Source organism: Heteronotia binoei, chromosome 18 (assembly GCF_032191835.1).
Source record: "Heteronotia binoei isolate CCM8104 ecotype False Entrance Well chromosome 18, APGP_CSIRO_Hbin_v1, whole genome shotgun sequence".
NCBI classification, from domain to species: Eukaryota; Metazoa; Chordata; class Lepidosauria; order Squamata; family Gekkonidae; genus Heteronotia; species Heteronotia binoei.
Window position 1 is genome coordinate 38,552,168 of NC_083240.1, and position 11,299 is coordinate 38,563,466.

General features: G+C 47.2%; 1 protein-coding gene across 1 annotated transcript in view; it reads left to right on the forward strand.

Moving 5' to 3' along the window:
• ULK2 (unc-51 like autophagy activating kinase 2) overlaps positions 1-9,364 on the forward strand; it is a 98,540-nt gene extending 89,176 nt beyond the window's left edge. The window contains exons 25-27 of the mRNA XM_060259003.1: positions 1,700-1,857; positions 5,257-5,392; positions 7,458-9,364. Coding sequence (XP_060114986.1) covers positions 1,700-1,857; positions 5,257-5,392; positions 7,458-7,525 — 362 coding nt within the window. The 3' untranslated portion in view covers positions 7,526-9,364. The remainder of the gene's footprint in view (positions 1-1,699; positions 1,858-5,256; positions 5,393-7,457) is intronic.
• Positions 9,365-11,299: the final 1,935 nt, after the last annotated feature.

Consider the following 11,299-nt stretch of genomic DNA (forward strand, 5'->3'; position numbering starts at 1 on the left):
TTGAATGTGGACCAGTGCGGGCGGGGCGGCTGAGGGTTGGTTGCATTCAGGCACAGGGGAGTATGGGCAGAGTCACTTAAGAGACCTTGACCCCGTGGCTGGTTGTGCATGTGAGCCTGGGAGGAGCAAAGCAAACAGGCCAGCAGGGAGAGATGCCAGACCACAGGATCAGGTCGGGACGTGCCTGTGGTCTATACCGCATCGACCTCGGGGAGTGCAGCAAACTCCCTCAGTCTGTCTCCAGGCTGGATTGGGTGATGGACGTTAATGCTGCCACCACCCCATTGCTCCTCTACCTGTCCGCTTTCTGGCTGAGACCTGCCTCCTTCGTTATACCCGTTGGCCTGGTACGCAGGGAGAGGACGTTTTAGAACAGACTAGAGAATGTTCAGGCAGCTTCAGTGAGAATCATGGGCAATAATCCCTCTAAGCTGCGGAGTCTTGTGAGCAACAGTTCTGCTTTGTGAGCTACCGACATTAAAGTTGTGAGCTGCCGCATCGATTAGTGTGCTCTGGGGGCCCTCCTGCCTGAGCAAAGACAAAAATGTGTGAGCCGGAGGGTAAAAATCTGTGAGCTAGCTCGCTCGCACTAACTCAGCTTAGAGGGAATGTCGATCATGGGTTGAGGGTACAAAAATAAGGGGTTTGAGTTGTTCAGCAGTAACTTAGCAGTGTTGAGTTGTTCAGCGGTGAGAGCACTGGTTTCTGCCTCCTTGCATGTGGGTAGTCTAGACCAGGGGTGTCAAACATGCAGCCCAGGGGCTGAATCAGGCCCCCAGAGGGCTCCTATCAGGCCCCCGAGCAACTGGCTGTCGTCTGCTTCCTTCTCCCTCTCTTGCTTCCTTCTGCATCACAGCTTGCTTTGCCCGGCTTGCTCAATCACACAGGAGGTACAGAGCAAAGCCTCTGTTTTCTCCATTGGCTAAAGTTCCTCCGAGGGGGAGGATGGGAGGGAGGAAGGATAGCTTGCTTTGCCAGGCTCTCTCTGTTACACAGCAGAGGTACTGAGCGAAGCTTCTCTTCCTTCTACTGGCTGAGGCTCCTCTCCCTCCTGGTTCTCTGAGGAATGAAGGAAAGAGCCAGAACTTCCTTTTGCCCAGTTCCTTGGATTGCATGGGAGAAATACAAAGAAAGCACCTTTAAGGCCAACGAGTGCTAATGTTTTAAGCATATTTTTTTTAAATAAAATAAAATCTCGTGTTCATCTGTGTCCCTTATAAAGCTTATATCTCTGCTACCTGGCATTACATTTTAAGATGCTCATGGCCGGGTGGCAGGTGGGGTAGGGCTAAGTCATTATCTTGTGGGAGCTTCCTGGGCTGTGACATGCTAATGGAGGAGCTTTCCTGAGGAGGTTCTTTTGTATATGGATTGGCTAGAAAATTATTTCAGATTTGGCCCTCATAACAAATGACATCCCTGGTCTAGACGGTCTCACTCTGTTATGCACAGGAGCTGGGTCAACTGGCCCGGAACAAGTTTAGGGGAGAGCCTAGGGAGAATCATAACTCCGGGCCAGTGAGAGGCCAGGGGTTTGTTACCGAGGAATGAGACTTGCCTCATCAGTGTTGTGACACTGGTCTGACAGGGTTATTCATTCTGGGGAATTTGGATGTTAAATAACTAGGAGTAGCAGGCAGTGAGGGAAGCTGGTTTGTCCATAGCCTGAGGCCACTCCTCGACCATTCCTTCCCTGCAGTGGTCAAAAACCTGAACGAGAGGTACAAATTCTGCATCGCCATGTGCAAGAAGTTGACGGAAAAGCTGAACCGGTTCTTCTCGGACAAGCAGCGATTCGTTGATGAAATCAACAGCGTCACGGCTGAGAAGCTCATCTACAGTTGCGCTGTGGAAATGGTAAGGCTTTGAGCAGTGGGTGCCCAAGGGCAAATTCCCCGGGCCTCCCTAGGCATGGGGGGTTCAGCATCTGCTTCGCAGGATGGGTTGTGGATCTAAGTGACTACAAAAAGGTGGCTTGGAGAAGTCATGGACAGACAAGTTGCATGTGTGTGTTAGAGAGAGTGTGTGTGTTTAAACAAGCTAGGAACAGTATGTTGTTGAAGGCTTTCATGGCGGGGGTCCATTGGTTGTTGTAGATTTTCTGGGCTTTGTGGCCGTGGTCATGGCATTGGAACCGGGACTGGCATCCCCAGAGGTGTAACCCAGAAAACTGGAGTTTTCTTTGGGTCAAATTGAGAAGAAGTTGGTAGGCAAGTAATTTCTATCTACTCATGCAGGTGGGGTAGGGCTAAGTCATTATCTTGTGGGAGCTTCCTGGGCTGTGGCATGCTAATTGAGGAGCTTTCCTGAGGAGGTTCTTTTGTATATGGATTGGCTATAGAAAATCTAATCTCACCTGTAGCGCTGTTGTAAGCCGTAGGTCATCTTGCGTTTTTCAGGACTGGAAGCCGTGCCCTGTTCATTTTTAAACTTTCTTCCTTCCTGTTGAAATTGTGTTCATGTTTATGGATTTCGGTGGCTTCCCTGTGTAATCTAACACGGTAATTGGATGTGTTGTCCAGCATTACAGTGTCTTGGAATAAGATCCTGTGTCCTGTTTGAGTTAGGCTGTGTTCAGCCACTGCTGATTTTTCCGGTTCTGCAGTGTCTTTCATGTTCTTTTATTCTTGTCTGGATGCTACAGTGTGTGGTCCCGATGTAAACCTGTCCACAACTGCAGGGTATGGAACGCTTAAAATTTTGCCATCATTGTTCTCGCCGTCTGAAATACCGTGTGCCCATTCGGCTCTCTCCTGAAGGCGCAGACAGGCTCACGTGTTCCCAATCAAAGAGGCACGTAAACAAATTAGGCGGAGGGTTGGGACACGAGAGATTAATTAAAATTGGTTTTTCCGTTCGCTAATACCTCCTTTTTTTTCTTTTTTAATGTCTCGAAAGTTACCGAGGCAGCGTTTTCTATTTTGTCTGGCAAATCTTTCATCAGTCTTAAACAGTCATTAGTTGCAGCTGCCTTGGAGCGATGCGTTCCCACTTGCCCTTGTGCCTTGGGAGGAATGAGGAAACGAGCCAAGGCGGTTGTTGTTGAAGGTGGAGGTGTGGATGCCCTGAAACCCTGGGCAAAGGGGAAAGGTTGTAAGATGCTTCTGGCAGATGCCTCGGGGGCTCCTGAAGGGAGGCTAGGAGGACCCGTGGATGCAAGGGAGCTGTATTGTGACGGTCCTTTTCTGGGGGCCCCTGCTGTTCAGCCTCCGCAAAGAGGAGGAATTTCTGGTGCCTGGGAAGTTAAACACCCCCCCTGAGCGTCTTGGGAGAGGAACCTTGATCTTGGTGTCCTATCTTGGTGTCCTGCAGGGCAGCTTCCAAAGTCCTGCCAAACCAACGGCGCTTAAAGAAATAGAATCTTCTTTACCACTCCCTTATTCTGTTTTTTCATTTACTTTATTAAAGGTCAAGGTAGTCCCCTGTGCAAGCATCAGTCGTTTCCAACTCTGGGGTGACGTTGCTTTCACAACGTTTTCAGGGCAGACTTTTTACGGGGTGGTTTGCCATTGCCTTCCCCATTCATCTACACTTTCCCCGCAGCAAGCTGGGGACTCATTTGACCGACCTCGGAAGGATGGCAGGCTGAGTCAACCTGAGCCAGCTACCTGAAACCAGCTTCCACCGGGATCGAACTCAGGTCATGAGCAGAGAGTTCAGACTGCAGTACTGCAGCCTTACCACTCTGCGCCATGGGGCTCTTTCATTTATTACCCCCTCCTCATTTTTTGGGTGGTTTTTGTTGTTGCTGTTTGCTGCTACTCAAGGCAGAACACAAGATACTACAGCCAAGCAAGGCATAGCATCCAGTGAACAAGTTTTGAAGGCATATGGGCTTTTTGAAGCCAACACAGCCTTTTGGGTGACAGTTCATCATCTCACATTGAGGGAGATGGGAGAACTGCCTCTCTAGCAGGACTCAGCTAGTAGCTGGCTGGGAGGGGCCACCTGGGAGTCACTCCGCACAGTGGAGGAGAGGCAGCATAGGGGTGGCTCTTGAAGCCCCCACCATGATGTTGTCTGGTTTGGAGAAGGCATTTCTCTCTTTAAATCCCTTCTTCAGGCTACGCCAGCTGGCAGCTTGGAGAATGCGTTTAAGGTTAAAGTTGCTTTCTTTCAACTTCTCCCTCCCCCATTATTCTCCTTCCTTCCTCCTTCCCTCCCTCATCTGATGCTTTCAACCTCTCCTCCCTCCCCCATCTATTCTCCTTCCTTCCTCCTTCCCTCCCTCATCTGATGCTTTCAATCTCTCCTCCCTCCCCCATCTATTCTCCTTCCTTCCTCCTTCCCTCCCTCATCTGATGCTTTCAACCTCTCCTCCCTCCCCATCTATTCTCCTTCCTTTCTTCCTCCCTCCCTCCCTTCCTTGTGGCTCTCAGACATCTAACATTTATTTGTGTGGCTCTTACTTTAAGCAGGTTTGGCCACCCTTGTGCCAGAACCTTTACTAGCCTCCCGGGGCTGCCCACATCAGGTCTCTTTAGTGTAGATGCCAAGAGGACGGTGAGTATTCTGGAGACTGCAGGTTTATCCCTCACGCGTGAGTGGAAAGGCTGAATTCAGACCCCACCCACCACCCCTCCAGTTTGCTCGCTTAACTTAGCTTTTACCTAACTTTTAATTGTTGTCCTTCAAGATGCCACTTGGCTCAAGCTGTGTTCTGTTGCTTCAGACCCACACAGCTACCCACCTGACTCGAATTTTTAAATATTTACATTTGTATCCCACCTTGTTTCCTTGCTCCCCTTTTAATCATCTCAGTGCCCCTCTAAGGATTGGGAAGGAAAGGAAAGGTCCCCTGTGCAAGCACCAGTCGTTTCCGACTCTGGGGTGACGTTGCTTTCACAGCGTTTTCACGGCAGACTTTTTACGGGGTGGTTTGCCATTGCCTTCCCCAGTCACTTTGCCCCCAGCAAACCGGGTACTCATTTGACCGACCTCGGAAGGATGGAAGGGGGAGTCAACCTCGAGCCAGCTACCTGAAAACCCAGCTTCCGCTGGGGATCGAACTCAGGTCATGAGCAGAGCTTAAGACTGCAGTACTGCAGCTTTAACACTCCGCGCCAAGGGGCTCTAAGGATTAAGAAGACAGCAAATGGTAGAATGTGGGTTTGAACCAGGATCTCAGGGCCATGATAATACCAAGACAGCTTGCGAAATGGCAGTTCGTTGAGCCCCCCCCTTTTTTTTGTTGCCAAGTCACCCTGCTGTATTCCCGGCCCCCCCGAGCTCATCCGCTTCTCCTAACCTCCCCAGGTACAGGCCGCAGCCCTGGACGAGATGTTTCAGCAGACAGAAGATATCGCCTACCGATACCACAAGGCGGCCCTGCTGCTCGAAGGCCTAGCAAAAATTTTGCAAGACCCGGCCGATATAGAAAACATCAATAAATGTGAGTGCTTTAGACCCAGCTGCCCGCTGAGGAGCCCGCTTTGCACAACAGGAGTTGTTTCTGAGGATGCTGAACTGGCCTCTTTGCTCACAAGTTAGCTCTTTGGGTTCGGCTCCCTTGCCTTTCATCTCATTTGCTGCGCTCACCAAGAAAGCCTCCCCTCAGTCGCAGCGCAGTCCTTCCTTCTGGTTTAACGACATGCATGTAATACCTTTTAGTAGGGCCAACCAGAGCATCACAGACGCTCGTTCGAGCTTTTGAGCTCGTGGGAACTCGTCCTTACTGCGAGTTTTGTAGTTGCCACTGCATCAGAAATGGAGAGGGAAATAAACATGAAATGAAGCAAGATGATGCATTTTAGTTCTGTTTCATTACACTCCTCTTACACCCTATTCATTAAAACAATTATAGTAAAGGAAAGCTTGATAGTTCAACAATTTTCAGATAATAGATATTTGATTTTAGCGTAATAGCAATACTATTTTTCTGCAGATTGAACCGTATTCTTGAATTACTAAAGCAATTAAAATATATTTTAAAAACCCATATTGAGAGAATAAGCATATACAATGTCCTAAATCAGGGGTTTGGCCCTCGGGGATCGCTGGGCCAAACTGAGCCATGTGGCAGCCTTCCTGGGGCCTGGCTGGCCAGCGAGGATCGTGAGGCCCAGCTGCACCGTGCAGCAGCCTCCCCAGGGCCAGGCAGGGATCACAGGGCCCAGATGTACTGTGCGGCAGCCTCCCTGGGGCCTGGCTGGCTGGCCAGAATTGCTGCAGGGCCTGGAAAAGTTACTGTCACAGTACTGTTCAGTTTGCACTTGATTATCCCAGGTGGTGCCTAATATGCTAATGAGTGTGTGACCTAATATGCTAATATTAGGGAATATGGTATGCTACTGAGTTCCTGCTGGGCTTTTTCTACAGAAAAAGCCTGGACCTATGCATTTGCTTAGGCCGGCGGCCCGTGTGTGTGTGTGTGCCAGATTAGGCTCTCCCCACATGACTTCAAATAGAAAAACAATTATTTGTATTAATTTTGCTGGCCTAAATAGGGTTGCCAAGTCCAGTTCAAGAAATATCTGGGGACCTTGGGGGTGGAGCCAGGAGACATTGGGAGTGGAGCCAGAGGCAAGGTTTTGACAAGCATAATTGAACTCCAGAGGGAGTACTGGCCATCACATTTAGAGGGACTGTGTACACCTTTTAAAAGCCTTCCTTCCATAGGAAATAATGAAGGATGGGGCACATAGAATTGGACTCCCTGGTCCAATCTTTTTGAAATTTGGAGGGTGTTTTGAGGAGAGGCACCAGGTGCCGCATTGCAAATTTGGTGCCTCTAACTAAAAAAACAGCCCCCCCAGAGCCCCAGATACCTGCAGATCAATTCTCCATTATTTCCTATACGAATACATCTCCATAGGGAATAATAGAGTTCCCAGCAGACATTTCCCTCCCCCCCCCCCCCCCCGCTTTCCGGTGAACCTGAAGCGGGGGGAGGGCCTCCAAACCGAGGGATCCCCTGCCCCCACCTGGTGATTGGCAACCCTAGGCCTGAATCATTCTCCCTTGGCGGAGCACTGTTTTTTAAGTTGATAATTTTTATGGCCTGCGAATGATGTTATAAATATCCTTATGACCCTTGGCAGAAAAATGGTTCCCCACCCCTGTCCTAAATAGTACACATGTATATACATATCTCTCACAAAACTGCACCAAGTTTTTGCTTAATTACATCATACAGGTCAGGCCTAATTGAATAGTTTATCCATAGTGTTTGCATTTGCTTATATCTCTCTTCTATCTTTACCTAACATAAGAATAGCAAGCTTTCCATTTTTCTTCTAATACTTTAATTAGTCTTTTATTTATATAGCTCATTAGCCCCTACCATTACAGCGTATTCAGCCGCTTTATCTTTCCAGAGCTCAAGGAAACTTTTCATTAGGAGAGACGTTACAAAATTTATTAAAAATCAAGGAGGAACCAGGCAGATTTACTAGTAATTCTGTGGACAGCTTTTTACTTTCGGCGCACCAATTCAACGCCTTCTCTCTTGCTTTCAGATAAATCTAGTATTGAACGGAGGCTCTCTGCTCTTTGCTGCAGCGCAGTGGCTGTTTACGAACAGTAGGTGGAGCATCCAGGGCAGCTCGGGGATGTTTCGCTTCAGCCCAGTGGTCAGCCAGGGTTCTACTCCAATGGTTTGACTACCAAAGAAAAATGCAGTTCATTCAGAGAAGGGAAGCAATTCAGAACAGCTTTGCAGGAGACTTGTCTTATGACCGATCTGGCCCCACTCTCCCTTCTCTTTTGCCAAGCGAGCCAGATTTTAAAAGACTCGTCTTCACAGATACAACAAACCTTCCCTTTGTGGATGTTCAGCCAGGGCTTTTATTTGTCTTCAGAAGAAGAAGACACAAAGAGCCGCTTTCTTCTGCAAGGTTTCCTCATGGAAAAGGATCCCTTTTTCAGAGCAACTCTTCAAAGATGAGAAACTGTCGTTGACTTCCAACCTGTGTGTTGGGAAGTTTTGGGGGCTCAGTTCAATTTGAGCTTGTGTCTTCTAAATGCCACTTGAGAAACCATCGAAGACAGAAGAAAATGGCACCTTCTTAGAAAAGGTGGCGGAGTTACGGACCTGGGGACTTCTTCTTTTACATTTTCGGTGTGGTATGTTGAGAATCCCTGAAACTAATTTTAGCAGTTACTGTGGATATACACCCGTGATGTTTTTCTTCTCCTTGACTTCTCCATTTCCTACCACCCCCCCCAGAACAGTTTGTATTGCACTAATTTACTAAAGAAACTCATCCGTTTATGAGGAATTATTAATTTAAACAAGAAAAAAGGCACAACTTGGGTAGGAGGAGGGGGGGGACGTTGAAAACACACACAACAGCGGCAACAGCAAAAGAGAGAACCCAAACCTTTTCCACAACGGGTGACCAACAGCACCTTAGAAGACCTTCCAACAAAGCTGTCAAGAATGCCTTCCCGTGCACCTTCCCGTTTGATACCAGTTTATGTACTAGTTTGGTAACTCTGCCACTCTGTGGACCCTCTCGATCACATTCAGAAGTGGATGGGGGCTTCCTGTCGCCCCCCTCCCCCCAGGATAGAGGTTTGGTTGCTTTGTTCCGTAGTCTTGACCAATTTCTAACCTCTGGGGGGGGGGTGGTTCCGTTCCATGTTAGAAAGACAGTTTTGGACCTTTCCTTACAGAGCTTGGACTCTCAGAGGCCCGAGTTTAGGAATTTTTGATGTTGTGCCGTGGACCTTTTCTTTCTTTACAAATAGCAAAGTGTCCAAAACAAAATCAGGGTGGTTTTCTCTGCCACATACAAGGAGATTCCAGGATGTTGCTCCTTGCTGGCTTCTTTTAGCTTTTCATTTTTTTCGGCCATCCCTTTTGACTGCGTAGCATCATGAGGTATTTTTGGCGACTTCCGTTTCTCTGGAAATTCCCTCTTCTGATTTTGAGAGGGTTTTTCCCCCCTTTTAGTTCATCATAATTCAGCCGCTCAAACACTTGAATTACACAGCATTTTTCAGAATGGAATCGTTTTGTACCTTGTTTTTGGGAGGGGGGGGGGTTGCCAGCCACACCACCTCAGCAGAGGCGGTCAACTGACATCAAAGCTCTGTTGGATTTTTTGTGGACTGATAAGAACCCTGTTCTCCACCACCACCACCTTTCTTTTTTTTTTGCTTTGACGAAGTAATGTACTTTTTACCTTATTTATCTGTACAAGAAATTCCAGCAGTTAATTTGAAAAGTGTTTTTATTTATATGATGTTTGTATTTTGAGGTCTTTAATACAGTGTTTCTACTACCTCTCCTTTGTAACTGCATGCGTTTATTCATGACCCATAGTATAACAACTGAAAAAAAAAATCCCGTTGCATAATTTTTACTATGGCCCTGTATAAATGTATATTACGAGAAAAGAATAAACAGAACTGATACTCATAAGTGTATCGGTGGAGTATATTGAGGGGTTGAAAAGCCAGGGATGGGAATGCAGCTTTCATGAAGAAGAATGCAGATTTATACCCCGCCCTTCTCTCTGAATCAAAGTCTCAGAGTGGCTTACAATCTCCTTTATCTTCCTCCCCCACAAAAGACACTCTGTGAGGTAGGTGGGGCTGAGAGGGCTCTCACAGTAGCTGCCCTTTCATGGACAACTGTTACAATAGCTATGGCTAACCCAAGGCCATTCCAGCAGCTGGAATGACAGCCAGTTTGGTGTAGTGGTTAAGTATACGGACTCTTATCTGGGAGAACCCGGTTTGATTCCCCACTCCTCTTCACGCAGCTGCTGGAATGGCCCTGGGTCAGCCATAGCTGTCACAGGAGTTGTCCTTGAAAGGGCAGCTGCTGTAAGAGCTCTCTCAGCCCCACATACCTCACATGGTGTGTGTTGTGGGGGAAGGAGATAAAGGAGATTGTGAGCCGTTCTGAGATTCAGAGTATAGGGCGGGATATAAATCCAATATCATCATCAGCTGCAAGTGGAGGAGCGGGGAATCAAACCCGGTTCTCCCAGGTAAGAGTCCGCACACTTAACCACTACACCAAACTTGACAACAAAACTTGCACTGGCCCAGGACTCATGGATTATGAAACCACTTGAGAAAGACGCAGGAGGATTCAGTGTTTGGAGCAGACCACCCTCTTTGCATGCTATTTTATTTGCCTTTTTTTATATCCTGCCCTTTTCCCCAGCGGGGGACCAAAAGTAGCTTTCATTGTTCTCTTCTCCATTTTATCTTCACAACAACCCTGTGAGGTAGGTTAGTTCCATCTCTAAGGCTGAGGAAAGACTGCAGCTGGACACAGCCCTCACTGTCCCTTTAACTGGATTTGAACCCGGGGTCTTCATGCAAAACAACTGTGCCATCCCCGAGCTGCTTCTGTCGAAGAAGACAGAAAAACTACAAGTCACTAGGCCAAATGTATTGGTCAGTGGCAGTGCTTTCCTGTCTTAAGAATTGTTCATTAAAATTTCTTTGAAGGTAAATGCGGTGATTTTGGGTTATTGGCGAAACTTGATAATGGAAATTTATCAGGATAAAACACGCGGAATATCAGCATGTGCTATAGAGACAGACAGTGTGGGACTCCGGGACTCAAGAAGAAGACTGCAGATTTATACCCCACCCTTTTCTCTGAATCAGAGTCTCCGAGCAGCTTACAATCTCGTATATCTTCTTCCCCCACAACAGACACCCTGTGAGATGGGTGGGGCTGAGAGGGCTCTCTCAGCAGCTGCCCTTTCAAGGACAACTCCTATGAGAGCTATGGTTGACCCAAGGCCATTCCAGCAGCTGCAAGTGGAGGAGAGGGGAATCAAACCTGGTTCTCCCAAATCAGAGTCTGCTTAAAAAACTTAAAAAGTCTGTTTAAAAAACACGTTAACTTTAGGTTAAGTTGTGTAATTTGGGAGTAGATTTAGAAAAGTAAAACTTGAACTACTAAGCTTCGTTTTGTCTGTCTGGTATAACTTACAACCAGTACTAAACCCAGTTGTCACCATGATGGCAGTTTTCTATACAACATTATGACAAATTATTTCTGTTTGGGATAATGATACACTGAGAGGCGTAGCGTCACCTTGGAGAAAATAAAGCAAGCTTTAGGAGAAATAAACATGTAATTTACTATGAGCAAGTTCTGATGTTTCAAGATTTCCAAAGGAGACGCATCAGAGTATCTTTACGTAAGAAAAGTAAATCACACGTTAAGACTGTTCTGGTACTATCATAAGAATGAAAACTATGAAGGGCTCTAATCAGCAAATGTTTCTGTCTTCTGTGATCTGATAATGTTCAAAAGAAATATGCAGGAGATTTAGGTTACTCAGTCATTGAAGATGAGGTGATTTGGATCTGGAGGGAGAAGATT